General features: G+C 37.3%; 2 protein-coding genes across 4 annotated transcripts in view; one reads left to right on the forward strand and one right to left on the reverse strand.

Moving 5' to 3' along the window:
• The window catches only part of LOC137290354 (RB1-inducible coiled-coil protein 1-like), a 47,008-nt gene extending 31,922 nt beyond the window's left edge, over positions 1–15,086 (forward strand). For 2 of the 3 annotated variants that reach the window (XM_067821226.1, XM_067821225.1), the window contains 9 exons: positions 194–281; positions 1,270–1,363; positions 2,388–2,507; positions 2,796–2,841; positions 3,665–3,712; positions 4,424–4,485; positions 5,725–5,852; positions 6,327–6,397; positions 7,659–15,086. In XM_067821226.1, the coding sequence (XP_067677327.1) occupies positions 194–281; positions 1,270–1,363; positions 2,388–2,507; positions 2,796–2,841; positions 3,665–3,712; positions 4,424–4,485; positions 5,725–5,852; positions 6,327–6,397; positions 7,659–7,790 (789 nt within the window). In that variant the 3' untranslated portion in view covers positions 7,791–15,086. The remainder of the gene's footprint in view (positions 1–193; positions 282–1,269; positions 1,364–2,387; positions 2,508–2,795; positions 2,842–3,664; positions 3,713–4,423; positions 4,486–5,724; positions 5,853–6,326; positions 6,398–7,658) is intronic. The other variant, XM_067821227.1, reaches the window with a different exon arrangement.
• Positions 15,087–19,922: 4,836 nt separating this feature from the next.
• LOC137291701 (synaptonemal complex protein 2-like) overlaps positions 19,923–22,760 on the reverse strand; it is a 36,032-nt gene continuing 33,194 nt past the window's right edge. Inside the window, exon 38 of the mRNA XM_067823140.1 lies at positions 19,923–21,021. Within this exon, the coding sequence (XP_067679241.1) occupies positions 20,968–21,021 (54 nt within the window). The 3' untranslated portion in view covers positions 19,923–20,967. The remainder of the gene's footprint in view (positions 21,022–22,760) is intronic.

Here is a 22,760-nt window from a genome sequence, read left to right on the forward strand (position 1 = left end):
TGCTGAAATGTCTTTAATCAGGAGTAATTCATATGAATAACACTTAAACTCCATGTACTCATTGTTTCTGGGTTATTTGTCCCTCATGAATGTATATGATGCTTCCTGTCATGATTGTATCCAACTTCTAAATACCCATAGATACACACTTTTTATTGTTAGTTCTGTCCTTTACCTGAAGGTTTGTCTGCAGGTCCAGTTTAATGAGGCTGTGATTCGTGTTGGACAGGAGAAGGACAAGGTGATCGATGAGGTGAAACTGCAGCTACAGGAACAGACAGGTAGGTGTTCACATGACACAGACCCAGGAAGATCTGGGCTACAATTGGTCTTCAGCAACCACTGCTTATTGTAAGAGGTGACTAACAGGATCTGATGTAGACTTGGTTGACACATGTCATGGTATTCCATTTGTGTAGATTTATGCTTATGATGTTAATCACTCTGAATTGTTTGTCAAAGACTTCTGTCATATGTCTGGAATGTTGCAGGTGTGGGGTTAATAAACAAACACATGACACTTGGGGTTTAGCCATTAGAATTAGTCTTTCAGACTGTGAACCATTGTAGACTCTCAGGTCACACTGGAACTCAGGTCCTGTGCTCCACGGAGTGATGGATCTGTTGTTTCTATAGGAGTTTTCCTTTTGAAGAAATCTTTATATTGTTTGTCACCCTAACTCATATGTCATTGCTTTTCTCGCCTTTCTTCTGAGGTACAATGGAGACCTCTGTCCTGCTGTTAACCCCTTATACAATATAGTTACAACTGTCCTAGAAATTTTTAATGGACATGAAAATGCTTACATGTAGACTAAGGAGGGCTTTTTTCAAAGAATTTATAGTGAGTGGGTGAGTCTAATTTTACGCCGCACTCAGCAATATACCAGCTATATTCCAGCAGCGATGTGTAAATAATCGAGTCTAGACCAGACAATCCACTGATCAACAACATAACATCAATTTGCGCAGTTGGGAACCAATGACATGTGTCAGCGAAGTCAGCAAACCTGACCACCTGATCCTGTTAGTCGCCTCTTACAACAAGCATAGTCACCTTTTATGGCAAGCATGGGTTACTGAAGGCCTATTCTACCCTGGGACCTTCACGGGTCTCAAAGCATTTATAACCTCTACTGGTTTGTATAAATTTTATCATAAAAAGTACATTTTTAAGCTTTGTACAGTAATTTTGTTATTTTAACATATAATGAAAATCCAGTGAATATTCACATGATCTTCACTAATCTATTGTACTTTCTGTTTCAGAAAAACTGGAATCAGTTTCCAGTGAGAAGCTGTTGGTGGAGAAGGAACTTGAGGAGATCCGGGCAAAGCTTGAGGAAAATGACTATCAGCATAGGTAAGGCCTGGGAACTCGGGAAGTGCGTGATGCTTGGGAGAAGAGAGATAAGTGTCAGGATCATGGTCATACATGACGCTGTAGTGGAACATGTAGGTATATTAGAAAAGATTATTAAGTCTGTATGTTGACATTCTTCAGCACCTGGCCACATTAACTGATCAAGTGAGGATGCTGACTATTTTTGTTGATATTGTTCAGAATTTCATCACTTGAACTTTTCTCAAGTGTAAGGAGCCTCAGCTTCAGCATGAGGTTGTATTTCTCAAGTGTAAGGAGTCTCAGCTTCAGCATTAGGTTGTATTTCTCAAGTGTAAGGAGTCTCAGCTTCAGCATGAGGTTGTATTTCTCAAGTGTAAGGAGTCTCAACTTCAGCATGAGGTTGTATTTCTTAAGAACTGCAAGTTGGGATAGCCTAGTGGTTAAGAGTTGGCTCATCATCGATGACCCACCCATGTTTCCCTACATTAGGTACAATGTGTAAAGCCCATTTCTGGTGTCCTCTCCTGTGATATTGCTGGAATATTGCTAAAAGCAACGTAAAACCATACTCACTTACACAAGAACTACATAGGCCTTCAGCAAACCATGGTTGCCATAAAAGGCAACTATGCTTGTCATAAAAGGCGACTAACAGGATCGGGTGGTCAGGCTCGCTGACTTGGTTGACACGTCAGTGCACATGTTGTTGATCACTGGATTGTCTGGTCCAGACTTGATTATTTACAGACCGCCGCCATAAAGGTGGAATATTGCCGAGTGAGGTGTAAAACTAAACTTACTCAAGAACTACATGCGCTGATATTGTTAAGAATTTTGCCATAGCAGTTGTTCCCTGGTTTGAGGAAGGATGAAATGTTATTGATGTTATTTCTCCTGAACAATGCAGTGGTATTTCTTTATGATCTTGGCACAGTTACTGTTCTCAGAGGTACAAGGGGTCATCTCAGTGATGAGATGGTGTTTCTCCTGGTCTGTTATTGTTCAAAATGTTTTGTGATCTGTCATTTCGACTGTTTCCCAGGAGCATTGAAGCTCAGCTTCAGGATGAGATGTCGCTCCTTCAACAGAAGCTGACACAGCTACAGCAGCAGATTCTCGCCAAGTCCGAGATCGCTGTTACACCACCAGATGTCAAGGAGGGGTATGTCTTGTGTAGTCAGTGATTTTTTTATGTGCGATATGCCCTTGAATATATTATTGTTAGTAGTTTCATTTTAACATTTATTCATTTAAACATTTGTTTGCTAAATTACATCTGTTTTCATTTGAACCTTATGATAGTCATCCACTTTCGGTCTGTTTAATAGTCTCTTTTTCAAAGAATCATGAAAAGTGGGGAATATTGCATTTATTTTTTCTGCACTGTACATTGTAAATAGAAATAGAAATTGTTCAGAAAGTCATGATTTTCTAATATGCGTTGTTTCAGTGCATCAGTGGTTTCCATTGAGTCTAAAGCCTCAGAGTTAGAATCTGTAAGTATATATATGAGTCTGGACACACTGGTAGTAATATATAGGACAAACTGTGACTTTGGATGATTCTGTGTGAACATACACAGTCTTAATGACTTGGAACATTTTCAAATGATGGTGTTGACCATAGCCATGATCTTGTGTGAATGTATTTTCTGTTAGTGTTCAGGGAGATTGCTAGTATGACTGTACCAGTGTTTACAGTTGTAACAAGTGCTGTCACAATTCACTGGCATACTCTGTGAATGGAACCATACCCCATCATGAAATCAGTTTGCTAGAATTGAATATTTATGATTTTTTTAGGCCCTCTTCCTCCCCCTCTTTCCATGGAAACAATCTGAACTTAGTCTCAAAAGGGAGGTGTGGGTTTAATTTCTGGAGCACAACTTGAAAATCGTTCAATGTCTTTCTACAGATCTAGACAGATATATAACACAGATCTCAAAGTGGTGCCTTTTGCTATTTGTAGATTTTTGGCATTTATATTTTTCTTGATTTCCATGGATTTGGACTTAGTTCAAGTTGGAATTAAACTGTCAGATGATTTGTTCTTTCAAAAATATGGAGGGATCAGCAGAATTTGTCATCTTTTGATGACTCATGTTTCAAATTGTGGTATATTTACTTTGCACTTTTGGTTTTATTTCTTAAAGTGAGATATGAAAATTAAGTACAGTAAAGTCAGGCAGGATAGCTATAAACACTCCATTTGACAGTAATGTGGTCATTGGTCTTTGCTGTGATAACTTAGCTGTCATTGCACTGTTATTGTTTCACTGAATATAATGAATAATACATCACCTTCACTAATACATTCCAGGCTCTAAAGAACAAGGAGGAGGAGATCAACAAGCTTCAGGAGAGAGTGGTGAGCAATGTCTATTCCATTACAGTCACTATACTGACTGTATTGTGTAGGGATAGGTCAGTGAGTGAGTTTAGAATTATGCAGCACTCAGCAATATTCCAGCTATATGGCAGCGGTCTGTAAATAATCGAGTCTGGACCAGACAATCCAGTGATCAACAACATGGGCATCAATTTGCACAATTGGCAACCGATGACATGGGTCAACCCAGTCAGCGAGTCTGACCACCTGATCCTGTTACTCGCCTCTTACGACAAGCATGGGTTGCTAAAGGCCTATTCTACCCCGGGACCTTCACAGATCTATATGGATAGGTGGTAATGGGGGAACTGGCTGTAAAGTGAGGTGAGGTGAGGTGGGGTTTACAGTCGTACTTCAGAGTATTTCACTCATATGATGATGAGCATGCATGTGTATGTGTGACAGCTTGTAGTAATCCAGACAGGCTGGCTTTACAGTTTTAACTCACTGACGTACCATACCACAGTTGAGCTAGAATACCCATTACCCATTTTAGACACTTTATACTGACTCCGAGCTGACCCGTCTTTGTTTTATCCATTCATGCTTATGCCAGGCAGGGAACGACGGGCACCATATTTTACTGTATTTTGGAATGACATGGCTGGTGATCAAACCCACGACATTCTGGTCTAACCACACTACACCACGGAGTCAGTCTGTAATTATGATGAGGTGTTTGTCTTCCAGATGGAGCTTTCCATGACAGCCAGCACTAGGACACTTGCACAGGACAAGGTCTCCATCACAAGGTAGCAATATTGTATATTCACACATGGAATGATGATAATACTCAGTTCATGAATGAAGTGATGTTCTTTCTCATCATTTGAAAAATTGTTGTTTTTATAGACAGCAAATATAGAGTTATCTCCCTTGTATTGATCATTTGGATCAGTCAGATTTGAATATATAATTTTTGTTAATTGATAAAGAAAGTCATGAAATTAAAAGAGAAACAAAATGGGCTCACAGTAATGTACCTGCACATGTATAGATATACCAAGAAACAATCATCTGCTAATACAGAGTTCAGATGGATGGTTTTCAATGTAAAGAGGATCTGTGATGGAAATCTGAAATGAGATGCTGTAAAAGTACTTATATTCGCTTTGTGCAAGTTTCGCGGAGTTGACAGTTTAGACTATGTCGCGTGGTTAATTACTCAAGGAATCATTAATTGCCAGAACTGCCAGCTGTCTGTTTCGCCGTCACTAACAGCAGTAAAAACAATCAGAGTGGCTTAACCTGACATGCGGCATGGATTGCTAAGTCACAGGAAATCCCTGCCTGCCTGATATATACAGTAATACGGTTACTCACGGAAGTATTAAGAACTTATGAAGTGACACATTGTCATGGTATACTATATAAAGCGCTGAAAAACACATGTTGTGTGCTGAAATTCTGACGATTTGATGATGGCATTGCGAATTTGTGATTTCAAACATCTGGGTTGTTGAGAGAGTGCTTATGTGTTAATTGACTATCAATTACGAGTACTAGTGAACTTCTATAAAATTCTAATGAATAAATAAAATGCTGCTGTATAATTCTTTCCGAGTTGTTTCATGGTAATCCATTTTGTATCAAACCATCTCTCTCTATGAGTGGTCAATAGAACATGTGACCAATTTCAATGGCGGCCTCAACACACATTACTGGTTTTGCTATAATTCATAATTCTGCTATAGGAATGGGCTCATTAATTATTTTCGCTGCTCAATATGGGAAATCCATTACAGCAACAGTTACTAGTAAGTTTGATTCTTTTTGATTCTATCAGTTGCCATTTTAACATTCCCATAGATTCCAGTCCTCAAACTTGATGTGTTATGGCAACAACTCAGAGGCAAGCATGTGTATAGTTTATGAACGAAAGGTTTATTCGCGGTGTACAATTTTTCGCGGCAAAACATTTTGCGCGAAAAGCGCGAAAATAAAACCTGCACGATATATAATACGTTTACAGTAGTTATTCTTTGCTATAGCTGCATGGTGGGAGACCTGGTGCTGCTCTGCCTGGATGAGAGACATGACCAGTATGTTGTGTTCACGATCACCTCCACACTGCACTTCCTCCACACCGAGTGCCTGGAGAGTCTGGGACTCAAGACAGGTAAGCATGCTATATGCCTGCCTTTTTTTGTAGTGATGGACTATGGGACATGTAAAACTCTCATCTTGATGGTTATGATGGACTGTGAGACACGTAAAATACCCACCTTGACTAGTGATGAACTGGGAAACAGGTAAAACATGCACCTTTATTTTAGTAATGGACCCTGAGATGGGTAAAACTCTCACCTTTGTTGTAGTGATGGACTGTGACACAGGTAAAACTCCCACCTTTGTTGTAGTGATGGACTATGAGACAGGTAAAACTCCCACCTTTGTTGTAGTGATGGACTATGAGACTGGTAAAACTCCCACCTTTGTTGTAGTGACTATGAGACATGTTAAAAGGCTAGGTTCCTGTCTAGGTTGTACTGATGGACTGTGAGACATGTGAAAAGGCTAGGCTCCTGTCTTGGTTGTAGTGATGTTTAGTCCTGTTAAGGAATTTGTATAACCAAGTGTTTTATGGTTTCAGGTCCAAGTGAAGCTAGGAAATCCTGGGTACTTGCTGAGATTGTTGATAAAGAATACTGTCAGGCAAAGAAGGTTAGTGCAGTGGTGGACTATAACACCTTATTATGGAAAGGATCAGACAGTGATCATTGCTATAGTCACACGTTACTGATGTGACACAAGCATGATGAGTCACAAGAGCAACACTATTTTGTTTTAGAGGTGCCAGTTCTTCATTGTGCCACAGCTAGATCTGTAGAGCTGTGTCCTCAGTTCATAGTATATAATTTTCAGTGGTTAGTATCCCAGGGTCTTATTAATGGTCATAAGTGCATTTGTTATGCACTGTTTTCCATCTACTGCGGTTGCTCAAAGTGTAGACAATCTGATTATTATTACCCCAAAGAACCCAAGCTGCCGGTGAGGCGGTAGAAGGTTATCGTCAAATAGCTTATCCCATCAGGTACAAATTTACTGGTGTTTTCCATCTACTGCGGTTGTTCCAAGTGAAGACAATGTGATTATTATTACCCCAAGTAACCCAAGCTGCCTGTGAGGCGCTAGAACGTAATTGTGACATGTCATCCCACCAGGTACCCATTTTCTGCTGGGTGAACAGAGGCTATTTTGAACAAACTCACTTGCCTAAGGTGAGACCACATGTATCACACGTCTGTACTGAAATTCCGTGAAGAAGAAGGTCCAAACATCTTTGGTCAGTTTTGTGGACTGATTGGTTAGCATGCCCTGCAACTTACCACTGAACATTGATCTGGACATTATTATACATTTTGAGGTTAGAATCATTATATAAGCGGCAACCAATATGAATTGTATGATCATGCCAGGTGACCAGCCATTGGACCCCTACAGTGTAAGTTGTATGTCAATAATTATAGGCAAAACATTCCCTCTGGTTTGTGTTAGCCATTTCCTCCTTCTCTTGGTGATAAATATTTAAGGAAATCTAAGGAAAGTAATCCTCATCTGGTTGCCTCCCTGGACTTGCTTTTCCCATAATCTTTCACTGAATTGTCTGGTTCACACTCAGTTATTTCCAGGCCACTGTCATATCTCTAGAACACTAGGATTGACACACATGCAAACACGCACACATCTATCCGATCCAAAGTCAGTTCCAAGTTGCTGTAATATTGATGATGAATTATATGTTTCTGCGTGAGACAAATTCAGTGCTCATACCTTGTTGTTTGTAACTCATAATTTCCGTGGAAATCAGTATTGAAGAAACACACCTGTTGACTTTGATGAATGTGATTATCTAGATGGTGATGGTGATGATGAAACTATATCAAGTATTTTCTAAAATACATAATAATTTTCTGTCACACAGCCCCAGAACAGATTCAAGGTCCCAGTGGGAACAAAATTCTATCGTGTCAAAGCCAAACCATGGGTAAGGGAGACAACTCGGAAAGATTCTGCATCTTCCAGCAAGACCTCCCAGGCTGGTGCAGCTGTATAGCCACGTCTGCTCCATCTCGTGCAATCTTGATGATATATCACACGTCACCTTCAGTCAACAACATGTACATAGGATATTTATGTATTTTCTGCTTTAGATTTTGGTAATAAATTATTAACAACGCAGATGTAATATAATGATAACATGAATAATACGGGAACTGTGTGTTTATTGTAATACCAAGTAAAGGACGTTGATGTGAACCATGAGGTACTGTGGTCATTTCTCGTCACTGCAGGTGTAGTAAAGTGTCTTTTAGAGCTGTGCTTGATTGTAATGGCTTTATGTATGCTTATTTTCATAAAATATATCTGTTGCAAAATGCACATATCAAGAAAGACTTTATGTTGCAATAAGATGTGTCCTTATGTGAGAGGTCTAACATGTAAAACATTGATTACCTTTGATAGAGGTGAATGAAGATTATTCACAACGTGTTCATAATATACTCATAACTGCAGCAAATTGATTCTTGAAATGCATGCTTCAGCAATGCGACATGTCATAATTGTACACTGTATATAAGTATGGTTTATGTGAGGGTGTGGGGAGTACTTGTACATACTTTGTAGGTCCCTTTATTGAGCAGCATTGTACCTTGAAATATCCTCACCTGTCTTTTATAAAACTGGCATCAGTATCTGCTGTTGGTACATGCCAGGCTCATAATGCTCCCTAGATCGGGCAGTGGTTAAGGTTTTCCACTGTCATTCCGAAGTCCTAGGTTTACTTCCCAACTTTGGTACACTGTTAAAAATTAACTGTGTTTTACTAGTCCAGATAAATGGTGTTTCTAGCTAGTCTTGATTGAACAAAATAGAAAGGTTTGCTAGGTTTACATTTTCTGTTGACTCTGTACCAAAATTGAAGCATTGTGAACTGGTACAGAATTATGACTTTGAGACGTGCAAAGTACATGTAATTTCTTTGAGTGGCATTTTTGAGGCTGGGATTTACAATGTTGACAAAGGTTATGGATAACGACTGATTTGTTTTGTGAGTGTGATGTTTTCCTTGACAGTGAATGGTATAGAATCTGTATCAAAATGTTGCATTTACAAAATTAATAGGTTGTTCTCCATAGAGTTTGTCTATATTTTACTAAAACTAATAATGACAGTTATCACTGTCGATTTACTTGTTGTGCACAGTTTAACAGTCCTGTTTCAGGTGTCCCAAGCTGTGATATTGCAGGAATAGAGCAAAAAGTGGTGTTAAGCTAAACTCACTTTGTGTGTAATCACTGTTGAGTGTTTACTCGAGAGAAGCTGATTGTAGTACGCCTGTTTATCTGAATGAGGTGCAGCTTACATTATTGTGATATTTATTTCATGTTGGTTTACCACCTTCACTAGTATTAAGAATGATAACAGGAACAGTCAATATTAACATCAAATCGTTGAAATTCCTTGTGTTAAATACTACTATATACTTTGAGAAAACATTTAATTAAACTTATAGTTTAGTTAAGAAATGTCATTTTAACTAACATATTAAGAATACCAAGATACTACTTTGTTAGAAGTATTGTGTGTACAATGTCCTCTTTCTAAGATGTATGTTCCACAAAAAGACAGGAAGGATTTAGGATGTTTTGACATAAAATATATCCTTGACCATTGCCTGAACCATCTGCTTCACAATGTATACTAAATGTACTGTGATTTTAGATAGACTAAACCTTATTTTACCTTGAAGTTAGCAAATGTTTTCATTCTTTTACACATATACTGGTGATCTGGTTTAATGTGTGATGTTTTATATGCAGTAAGCAGGAGAGAATTATCTCCTTGTCTGCAGTAATGTGTTTGGGAACAATTTTGGTTTTAGTTGAACTTCAGCTAATGTTTCTATCTATTTGTTGTTATTTTCCCTCTTGTTATATATTTTATTGACCATTTGCAGAGGTCACTATGAGATGGTCACACTTAAGATTCAGCATGATTCCGGGACTGGATTGTTGTGTCCAGGTTCATATAGGTGGTATATATAACTGTTAACAGCAGCAAATAACATAACATGCCTGTCACTCAAAGTTTGTATGTTTTACATTATTATTATTTAGTTTAGAGATGATACCTATAAACTCTTAACAGTTGACATGAAAGTAAGTGAAGTAGTTAATGTTATTTTTGTGCTGTCAGTGTAAAAGCTGCAGATAATTCTGTGGGATACTGATCCTTTGATTGGTGCTGTGATTTCTAAGATGTCTATGTAAGGTCCTTTTGTAAGGTTAGTTTGGACATTTACTAGTCTTGCATCACAATCCATAGCTGTTTACAGCACCAAAATATTTCCATCATTTTCAAACGACTGTGTATGCTTCTGTTCATAAAAATCAGGAAACAAACAACAGATACAAGAGGAATCATGTTCTACCTGTTGAGTTATAGAATGTACGCCATATAATTTGTATTTTCAAGAGGACAGATGTTCTCTCAACGGTTCTGGTCCTGTGACTGTGGTCAATGTTCAATATTGGATACAATAACGGTTTTCAGTTTCCATTTAGAGTTACAGTATGTTGATTTTTTTATTTTCAAAAAAGAAAACCTGTTAAATGATTTGTTTTGTTTTGTTTTGTTTTGGGGGTATTTTATGTTTATTGGTGTTCTTGATATTGTTAATATGTGACAGTATGGTGTTAATATATTTATAGTGTTCATGTTCAGAGGATTAATGTGATCTTTTTTGTATATATTCCTCAAAATTCAATATCCTCACTGTAAATCTGGTAAGTATTGTAAGAAAGAACCACAACTGTGCCATATCCCCGTCATCTCTTCAGATGTTGTAAAAGAACACTTCTTACTGTAATCATTACAACCGATTTTGCCTTTGTTTGATTTTAAGCAATGGATCAGAATCATTTTGAGTTCCCACAACTAACTAGTTTCAGCTGAATCAACGGGACACAACAGGTGTATGTGTTTGTTTTCAAACAACTGGTCAAAGAGGTGACAAGAGCTGGGCACGTCTTGGCTCTTGTGTATGATCTCATTGATGTAGCAACAGTGTGCTTCAATACTTTATGTAGTTCAGGTTCAACACTATATTTACCTAATACCAGACACTCCAGGTTTACTGTATACTGATTATTCCCATGTATGTCAGTGTGTTAAAAAGAATGGCAATATACATATTGATAAAGCTTCTTGTGGTGGAGTGTACATTAGCATATTAACATATGGGATACATTACAAGTGTGGTCATGAATGGCAAAGTTGTCAGTATGTATATATATATACAGGTATCGTAGAATGTCTCCACTTTGTATTTGCTCTAAATTGAGATTATTTTGAAAGTAAGATGGTGAATAATGATGTACCTCAATTTGATCACTGGTTTTTGATTGTGAAAAGGAATAATATTCAGTCTATTCTTATCTCATATTTTATTCAATAAGCCCTTAATGTGTCCCTTAGTGATTTATGTACACATCATATACCAGTATGCCTTTTCAACTGTTCATTTGTATATTGCATGTGGGAAGCTTTCACATAAGTGTTTCTTCTCATTCACTAAAATTCTCAATAAAGTTTGTGTCTCGTATCGTCTTAGTTATAGTTTGGTAGTCTAGCTGTTAATCTGTTTGCTTGTCATGCCAAAGACCAAGGTTAAATTCCAACATTGGTAGTCATGATGTTGCTGCAACAAATGCCTGCTGCATTTTGTCACTAACCATTTATAGCTGTACACATTAACTCATTTTCATATTTGGGTCTTTGTGACTGAATTGTCAGTGACATGTGGTCTTCTGATTGTATGGAAAGGAAGTTTATTTTGTTGTAATTTACTGGTGATTCATGTCAGTAAGTTGTGTCTCACATTGAGGCCAGCCTGGCCATATTACAGTGATATTTATATTTTTAGTGATCACTTTGATGTTAGTACGCTGAATACACATGCTTGTTAAAGGGAATAAATATCTGAATATTGTAATGTCTGGTGGAGCTGCCTTTCATGCGCATCAGGCTCATAAAATTTTTAAGATATTCTGTGTGGTATGAGATTTTGTGTGACATGATTTACAAAATAATTGACAAAATAATCTTTCTGTGTCAATTGACCTGCAGTGAAACAATTTTTACTAACAAGAAGGATATGTTGAGACCTACTTTTTCTTTTGATAGTAATTATCTTTTGCCGAACTGTGTCACAGTAACAAAACATCATGTTATAGTGAAAGGATTGTACTTCTGTTTGTAGTGCTTGAGGGCTGTTGTGGATCTGTGTTGAAGGTGGTAGGGCACAGTTGCCTCTCTTATGTGTACAGATGTCTGGAGGAAATTGTGTGTAAGTGCCTCTGGCCTGTCTTACACATGCCACTTGTGGGATGTGTGATTTACGAACAGAATTGGCTTGTACACCGTAGGACATTAGGGGTACGTGGACTTTTGAGCTCCTAACAGCCCATACAACTAGGTGAAAAAGTTAACTGAGATGTAACAAGGCGTAAAGGGGCATCACATCAAACATTATTATATCTTGATATTCAAACACTACGTTCTTTTGGCAGATGTTGACATGTACATGGTGGCAACTGTGCAGTCATAACCTAGATTCTTTAACAAGAAATGATAAAGATGTTTATGCACAAGGATGTGTGGACTTGTGTCAAAGGGCCTGTGGACTGTTGTATACCTCTGCTTCCGGACATGTATGCAAGTGCTTGTGGACTGTTGTATATCACTGCCTGAGGTCCTGTGGTCTATTGTATACCATCATCCATGGACTGTTGTATACCACTACCTGAGGACTTGTGTACAAGTGCCTGTGGTCTGTTGTATACTATCATCCATGGATTGTTGTACACCACTACCTCCAGACTTTTGTACGTGTCTGTGGACTGTTGTATATCACTGCCTGAAGACCTGTGTACAAGTGCCTGTAGACTTTTGTATACGATTGTCCATGGACTGTTGTATACCACTGCCTCCAGACTCTGCCTCCATCATCAATGGACTGGTGAATACCTCTGCCTGAGGACCTGTGGACTATAGTACACCACTGTCCACGGACTGTTACTACAAGCATATGTGGACCTGTGCGTGACGGTGCCAGTACACATCTATCTACTCCTGCCTGTGGGCTTTTGAGGCACAAAAAGCAGTAAAGACAAAGTATATGTATTTTGTAAATCAGAACGTTGGACTTTTCATGGGAACCTTAATGTCCCTGTGGGCATAGTTTGATTAATAATCTTTGTAAAACATTCATTCACCCCACATCTATGTGAGACAGATCACTTTTTAATACTGTACATACTTATGGCACATACAATTCCAGATTCTATATTATTGTTGCTGTATGTAGTTGTGTTGAAGTTGACAGGTCAGTTCTTGAAAGGTTTAATGCTGTTGCCAGCGGGATGGTTGTGGATATGTAGATCTGTGATGAGCTGAGAGTCAAAAGATTTTGTTTGGCAGTGATGTGTGAACTTCAACACAGCTGATACCTGTCAAGTGTAATTGTGATTGAAATTTAGGTGGCCTTTAGATGCAAGATATTATCTTTTGTACATAGATATAACAATTTTTAGGTGTTTTCTATGACTTAGTTCAAGGATATTTCTTTAAGAAAATCAGCCAGCTGTAGGGAAAAACCCACGATTTTTTCTCTTGTACTAATTTGGCCTAATTTCAACAAAAGTGTGAATTTAAGTGATACTGTTAATATTTGTTTGGATAACATGGGATAGTCATCTTCACATATACTACCGACAAAAAAAAAAGGAACTGATGAAATGACAGTGAGTATGAAATTGCTCTGAATGTTCACCAAGTTAACTTTGGGTGTGAAGTTCAATATCTGGTGTGTTCTCCATGTTGGGCGACACATTCACGACACCTTGATTGTTGATCAATTTCAGGATGGTTGACCGTGGTATTACACACCATTCCTCCTTAAGAGCTGCACCAAGCTGGGCCAGGTTGACGTGTGCAGGGTCCTTGGTGTACATCCTTCCACTGAGAATGTCCCATGGATGTTCAGTTGGGGACAGGTCTGGGGACTTACAGGGCCAGTCCAATATCTGTATGCCTCTCCTCTCATCGGGGATAAGTTGTACAATTTGGGTCTGATATGGTCTGGCATTATCATTTTAGAAATCAACATGCCTGCCAATGATTCTTCGCAGTGGAGCTGCAACAGGACCCAAACTTTTGTCAATGTATCGCTGACCAGTCAAGGATCCATTAACGATGATTGCCTGTCATGTGATCTTGCCCTACACCATGACACTACCAGCCCCATATCCATCATCATGGCCAATAATTGCCACGGCCATGCCGCTCACTGCTATGGCACCAACAGCATATTTTCATCCGAGAACATGGTGCAACGCCAATGGTGCAAAGCCCGTCCCTGATGCTACCTAGCCCATGCCAGTCTTTGATGCCCATGGTGAGCTGTAAGGGTAACGCCCTTGAAAGGCCGCCTTGCTTTCAGACAAGCTTGATAGAGCTGGTTTGTAACAGTTGAGTGTGAAATTCATCACTCAGTGAGTACGGAATTCACTATTGATGGCAGGTGCTGATTTGAATCTACAGCGTAGGGTCATTAATGTAATATGATGATCCTGTTGTGGTGTCATTGATTTTGGCCCAGGTCTCACTGCAACCCCACCTGTTTGACGGTACATGTCCCAGAGGTGTGAAATTTCACTTTTTGATTTACCCAACATTCAGGCTATTTGACACAGTGATGCTGCCACTCCTATCATCGCCACAATTCTCCACTGTAGTTGTTCATCGAGATACTGCCTTAGAGTCAGTTTTCAGCATGTGATCAACACTATTGCAGTAGTGATTTTGAGTTCTCCAATATGTTTACAGCAGTTAACTTCTGTGTGCACATGCATCACTTGTTGGTAATGCATCATGTGGAATTTCATTGTCACTGGATGTTGTGTTCAGTTGCAACGCTACGGTAACGCATCTTTTCACCTCAACGTTTGCTGCATTAAATATCTTATTTCTCTTATTTTTTGTCGATAGTATATGACAGTAAATGTGACTCTTCTTTCACTTCTGAAATTATGATCTCAGTTCTCTGATGTTATATCTCTTCTTCAGGAACACACACCACTGTATGTCTGTGAGTGTGCCTGTTGCCATGGTGATATCTAGAGCTTATCGTTAGTAACTTGTGAACGCCAGTCAGGTAGCAGTGTTGTGATAATTTGTCTTATATTGAGTGATAGCTGTCTGCATGGTTCTGGATGAAAGAAGGAAAGATTCTTTTCAGTGTATATAAACTTCTATGATCCAAGTTCAAAATAAATTTATTAATTTATCTGCTTTTGTGTTTTGTATGTTGAAATCTACAACATGGCATTTTGGTGAGATGTTGCAGGATGCAGGATCACTGTTGTGACCTATAGGATAGTGGAACCCCCAAAAAAACTCCAGAATGCAACTGGTCAAAGAAATCTCTGACACTTCAGAATGCAGTACTGATGTAGTACAGAAAATAATGATGAATTCATCATGCAACATTAAAACATCAAATATATATAATATAAAACATTTGCAGTCAAACAGTGTTGTGTCAATACTGAAAGGGCCGTTGAGTTATCTAAGGGTCGACACAAATCCACAACAATGACAATGAAGGAATATGCTGGGACCAGATGTAATATCTATTTTCATGGTTATCCTTTCTTCAGTGTAAAACAAATGCCCTGTAACAAATGTGTCAACAGTTTCACTGTCCTTGGTATTTCAAATGTACACCTTGGCAGGTAAGTTACCCACTTGGGCTTTGTGCTTAAAATTACATGGTGACTCAAATTAAAATGAAAGCTGACACCACTTATCATACCACTATTCTAGACTTAAAAACTAAATAATATTTCAATTTATCATGTTTCGCTAATCCACGGTAGCTGGTTCATGTACTCTATGAATTGAGACAGGTTTTGCTCCTCTTGTGAGATGTTATCAAAGATGTGACTCAACAACTTTTGCAAAGGTCCTTGCACACAACAGCTGTTACAATTAATTGAGACTGACCTAGTGTCAATCACCACAGGTCCTGGAAAAGGTTACACAATCATGCAAATAACAAAAGCTGTATGTAACAACACACCGATCAGCTTCATCTCACTTAGCCTTCAAGTGATGCATTGCATGGACAGTTAACCTTTTGCTTAGATTTGCTGGCTGTCACTGACGGACATTCCAGTATTGTGATACATACATTTGGGTAACTGATCACTTTTATGGAGGTTCTGGTAATATTGCCAAAATGTGGCTGAAATGGCCTACAAAACCAAGTTAATAATTCCAAATTGAAAATTGTACATAACTTTTACAAATGACTGCATTGACTTGTCCAGATGGGCTTGTGGATCAAAATCAGAATTAGTGTAAGCTGGTTATTTGGAACAGGCCTGTCCTTGGCAATTAATGAAATGGAGTGTGATCTTTATCCTGACACCAACAACATAAGCCATCGACTCAGAGAGCCAGCTGGTTGCAGATACTTTACATTTAGTAAGATGAGGTGTAACAGCAAGAGGGTGTTCTCCACCAGCTCCAAACTCTACTTGCTCCTGCTTACTGCTACAATGATGCTCTTTGCAGTCCAGCTGTATCTCTCATCAGATGGTAAATGTGAGTAACATAAGTACATATTTTTAAAGTAAAATTATGAATTAATGTTATTCAAGTAACTTGTTGGATGCTATTTACATGTTTTGGGTGTACAACCTGAGAGAAACCAAAAGAAAAAAATACGACAAAATCATAAAATGGAGCTATATCAAAAAGTCTATATTAGCAAATCAAAGCGATTCCAGAAGTCTTCTTTTTATGCACCTCTTGTATTATAATATTTCACCTGAACTGTTAGTCTTCCTCTGTTTCTAATAATTGCTTGTGATGTAATTAGTTATATATACCTTTGGAGAGGGGTTAGTTGTTAGATCTTGTCCCCAGTCCTTTTTCAATTTGTGAATAAAATATGTTTCAACTAAGGATATTGAAAAGCCTGATACAAAGAGATGAAGAAAGTGAAATATGTGTAAAGTTTCAAAAAGGACTCCACAAAATATTGTTGATAATTCTCAGTACTCCTGTCCGTTGTCCTTGTGTATATTAATTAACAAACCACAATCAATGTAGTAAGCTTCTGTCTCCATAAAAATGGTGAAAACATTATCATTAAGGAATGAGGAACCAGTGGTTTCCTATGCCATATTTTACCATATTTAAAAGAAATCCATCTTCATGCCAAATCCTGTTTTGATGAACAAAACCATGGTCCAACAAGTAATATATTTCTTGAGGCCAAACTGTATTATCATCTGAGTTCTCTCTTTGAGTTCTCTCTAAGTAAAGACAGTGAAACTAATGACTTTGCTATGAAATATTGCTTGTTAGTACCAACATAACATCTGTCAATAGATGTATCTCCTAATCAGCACTGGTTCTGATCAAGTTGAAAACATTGGACATACTTCACTTGAGTGGTGCTATGCCGGCACTTCAAAATCCTCATTAAAATGGTGCAAAACCTTAGCAAGTTGCTCCAAACAAACTTACACATTGTTTGGATGCCATGCTATGGTAGGTCCTCTTTATACTCCATATGTGTGGTATGAACTGATCAAGTGAGGCAATTACATATTTAATAGACTACTTACTAAATCTTTCTCTTTTCCAGCAAACTCTGTTGACACAGTATTATCCATTGATTCTGTGAGTATTCAATCAAAGAAACTGTACATTATATAGTTATATTGTGTTGAAAATCAGGATGTTGAACTTTACATTCTGTACTTTCTATGTATACCCAAAATATGTTAATACTTACAATAAAAATATTTGCGTCTCGCACATAGTACTTTGTCATATGCACCAGAAAAGGAACATTTTGTGATAATGATTCTCATATACTTTGTTCTTTCTAATTACAGACTAACACATGCAAGGATCACAGTCATAATACAAGACTTGATTTCAGAGCTAAGCAAGAGGTGCGCTTGAAGAGATACCGCGATGTTTGCTTGAGAACACAACACAATGTGGACTTTAAAACTCGACTGATAAATGACAAGGAACATAACCTCACATTTTGTCTTACACACAAAGCTGGCAGCACTTTCATTCTGAGATTTTTTCGTTTCATTACAGATCAGAGAAGTAACTATATAAAACACATGAAAAGTCCATTTGAAATAACCCGTACTGATGCTCATTATATGCACATGCCTCGATCATGTATATTAGATCCTGGCCATGACTACTGGAGCATCATGGCAAATTCAACTAGGATCACATTTACCAGAGACCCTTACAACAGATTATATGCAACCTATGTTGACAAATTCCTTATTCCTGAATTTTCTGATCGTTTTAAGGAAGACATTCTGGAATTGAAAAGTTCCCAGGCAACCAATTATTGTGAAAAAGTAATGAATTTAACTTTCCCAGAGTTTGTGGAGATGATACTCTCTGGTGTTGATGACTCTCACTGGAATCCTGTCCATCAGAAATGTAACCCTTGCAAATTTCTGCCTGATGTAATTGGTAAAATGGAGACTTTCAAAGAAGATATTACCCATATCTTGTCATTGTTTAAAGCTCAGCATATGCTTAACAACTATGACCACTTCAAAGACGAGGTTGAAATCCTTGTAGGTTATCACTTTGATTTTCACAAAAAGACACCCTTTCTTCAGAAGTGCATTAGCTACATAGATCTTGCAGATAGACTATGGACATCTTTCAAATGGAATGGATATATTCGGCCTGAAGAAGCTTTCCCTAGAGAAAACATGCTTCGCATTCTTCATCAGTCACTGGACCAGGCCAAAGAGTTCTTGGTCTCTGAAGTGATCAGCAGGAAAAACATGATGAATACTGAAATAGCTCCCAGAAAACATACCATGATGGTTCAGGCTTACAAAAGTTTATCCAAGACAAACCTTAAGAGGTTAGCAGAATATTATTCTCTTGACTTTGAACTGTATGGCTATGAACAATATCCAAGTGAATTATTCATGAATGACTAGGGTTTACCTTTTATTCTCCATTTTAAGGTTTAGCCCTGCCCACAGAGGAATTTATAGCATACATGTGTTTATTAAACAAAAGTTTATAAAAAATGTAGTTGTTTTACTTAATCACTATTTCATATGTTAAAACAAATGCACTTGAAGAAACTAAGTTCAACCAAGATATATGGGTTTAGCTTTATCTTGAACATAGATGAGCGAACCATTGTTTTATAGTATGGACCACTATAATTTGTGATTAGCCTAGCCACATCTGAGTGTTCAGTTCACATGTCATTACTGACATTTAGCCTAATTTTATACTCCCAAGCAAGGGATGACAGGTATGATTACACATTGCCATTTAGAAAGTGGTCGTATGTAACATATGTTATATTTGGGATTACACTTTCTTGGTAAAGTACAAATTCTAGTACATTTTTTTGAGTTGAGTCACTTCCGGGATTTGAACTCACACCCTCAGAGTCAGGCACCTAATCGCCAGCATACAAAGTCAGCTGCACAGCCTGCTCAGCCACCATGAATTCCACAAATATGAAAGTCGGACAACTGGTAACATAAACTGCAGGCATTGTGTACCCCTTTGATAAGTGCTAATTGGCACTGTTCCCATGGCCGAAAGGTATGATTACACAATGCCATTTAGAAAGTGGTCAAACGTAACATATGTTATATTTGGGATTACACTTTCTTGGTAAGGTACAAATTCTAGTACCTTTTTTGAGTGGAGTCCCATCCGGGATTTGAACCCACATCCTTAGAGTCACTGACTGCATTGTGTAATCAAACCTTTTCAGATAAAAAGTCACAACAAATTATTACCACTGCCTACTTGCCCAGAGTGGTGCTGAAACACTAACATTTATACAAATGACAAGATTAAGATGATGATATCAAAACAACAAAAGCCCAGTGAAATGAATGAAATGTGGATGATATTGCATTTTTATGGATTATACTGACAAAACAACAGATAATGGGAGTAATAAATCAGACACTTGGAAGAGTCAGCATATGTATTTATTGGTAACAAAATGATTTCATGACTAAATATCATGAGCCATGAAAGTGTAAATGTGTGATCAAAACAAAATGACAAAACAACAACAGATTAAGAAACATGTTATTTGCTTGAATCACTTAGATACAGACATTTGTATTTATTATCAAGGCTAATTTAATGATAAGTTAGAACTAGGTCTGGGCTTTGAAGTAAAACATACAAAGTACTACACTCGAACAGTCATTGAACAACAGGGAATATGTATGCAAAATCAGAGAAGTGTAGATGAAAACTAAGAAACACAGACCCTGAAATTCAAATAAATACAAATATCTCATAAGAATAGATAAGTGATCCAAGTATCACTAAGAAACACAGACCCTGAAATTCAAATAAATACAAATAGCTCATAAGAAAGATAAGTGATCCAAGTATCTGTTGGAATCATGCTCAGTAGCTCCATCTTCTATATAGTAAACAGGGGTGTACTGGTACATAAAAGACTTCAATGTACTCTCAGAGCTGCAAGAATATTCTTGCTCAGACACATATGGTTTTTCTTACTGAAACTACAGCTTGCCAGCTCATACCTTATTGCCTGACAACCAAATTGGTGTTTAAGCCCAGTCAACAATTTAAACTGTAAATCACACACTTATGCTGGAAACAGTGCTTATCAAACCAGGAATGGGAAATTTCAAAATTCAGGACTTGGGGCATATGGGAGTTTCTCAACATAACCTAGATTAGAAAGCTTACGTACATTGGAAGTCTTGGAAAATAGTCCACTTTAGCATGCAAAAGTACTGTATAGGTACATTTTGCTCGTGTACATTATGGTCAAAAAACCCAAACACACACAGAGAAAGAACGAAAGGAGAAATTATTATGTAACTGACAGTAAGTTCTTTCATACTGGTTCTGTTGCTATTTGTATGTAAACACGTTAAACAGAAAATACGTAGCATTACAGATTTCATAATATAAGAGAGTGGAACATGAGTTAGGTACATAAACTTTCATTACAGAACTTCTTTGCGCAGCAAGACAGAATAAGGTTTATCAACCACATTTATTCCAATAAAAGCACTTCGCTTCACTGAAATATCTTTTCATCATTCTTATGATTCTTCTCCCATTTGGAGACATTTCTAAAACAGCATACTTTTGAGGCATCTCTTGACGTTTGATATTTGGTGTTGATTCTGCAACAACAAACATTATCACTTGCAAAATAACTTTCACAACTTTATATTTTAACTGGTCCTGGCTATTCCTAAATCAGCAAAATAGTAAAGTGAAATGTACTGTTCAGAAAGGCTGCAAATGAACCCATGAGGAGGCAAATACAATCAATATCATGACTATTGTTAACAGTTACCAACATATGACTAAATTTTCATTGTTTGTAGAAATTCCTACACATTTTTTTTGCTGAAATGGGCAATGTTATTGCTTATGTGCATTAACTAAACAATCTCCCTATACATGATGCACAACAGTACATATTACTGGACTGCTTATCAATCATGAAATTCGTGTGTGTCTACCATGTAGCAGATTGTTACAAAATAGTCCAGTAAAATTAATGGAAAAAATCACAGAATCTAAAAAACAATGGTACAGAAATGTTTTTTGTTTATAACATTTACAATAGTTTTGTAAACAATAAAAACACAAATGTCCTTGCTTGGATGTTGATGCTAAATGTCTCAATTGTATTTATCAATTACTTTTTTCTATCTCAAAATAAGCCCAGAGCATGGTATAAAATATTGGAAAAACAGACAATTGAAGTGTACAAAATGGTGAATAATGAAAATTAGAACTGAGAAAAAAATCCTGACGTGAGGTTTGAAAATGGATTTCAGACACATAGCACACAGAAAATGAGAAAATGAGAGTTATAATAAAGATTTACTAGAAGAGGCTACAATTAGCCTAATAGATACAGGATTAAAAAGACAGCAAAAACTTACAAACAAAAGAGATGATGATAAAGACTGAGGTGATTCAGTTATTATAATTGGGCCAACAGAGCTATATGCTCCGTAGTCGTGTAAGACTATGCACCAAGGTGATAAATGGGACATTCTGAATCAAGATTTACTAGAACTTGAAGAAACATATGTGAAAAATATAGATTAGGAATATATGAGTCATTCTCAAAAGATGCAGCTTTTTCACATATCAGGATTAAAACTTCAGTATAAACTTCAAATTTTATCAATGTGTTAAAAGTCTGATATCTCCTTCATTGGCAATATCTAATCTAGCTTGGGATGTTTTTATTACAAACAAAAGGACCAAATACTTTATATTTTATTCCTTTATGTAACAAGGAATATGCATTTTTTCATGTATCCAGGTGCAAAAACTTAACATCAGGTGTCTGCTGTCCACTAAATTTCATTTAAGAAGATATTGTTTCTGGAATAGTTGAAAAGAATAGACCTTTTTCCCTTTCCTGGTAGATGTTTATGATTGTCAAGCTGAATTTTAAAGTAAAAACAACCTTTTCCTCTTGTATACAAGAAAAATGTCTTTCCTGTAACAGTTCCATAAAAGTACGGAATAATTAATGATCTCTCATCCCGTGAAAGTGGAACTCCCTGTCATACTCATTAACAACTTCTGGTTGAGAGTGATAAACCTGTGGTGTTAAGTTCAAGACAAAATATTCCAAGAAAATCAAGTTGAAAAGGTAAACATTTGTGAGTATTTTGTGTCGGCGTCTTTAAGTAACGTCAGTTAACAAAAGAAACAAACAATTTTCCAAAAATATGTGTTTCTCTTTGCATTTGGAACCATAATTACAACACAAGGATGTTGTCTGAAATGGGAAAGGGATTAGTCATTATTTTTTTTCTGAATTTACTTTTACAATTTGTCTCTCACATAACAGTCTTTTCTGTAACAGCTACAAATGTATTTTGTTATTGGA

Source organism: Haliotis asinina, chromosome 7 (genome assembly GCF_037392515.1).
Source record: "Haliotis asinina isolate JCU_RB_2024 chromosome 7, JCU_Hal_asi_v2, whole genome shotgun sequence".
Classification (NCBI taxonomy): Eukaryota; Metazoa; Mollusca; class Gastropoda; order Lepetellida; family Haliotidae; genus Haliotis; species Haliotis asinina.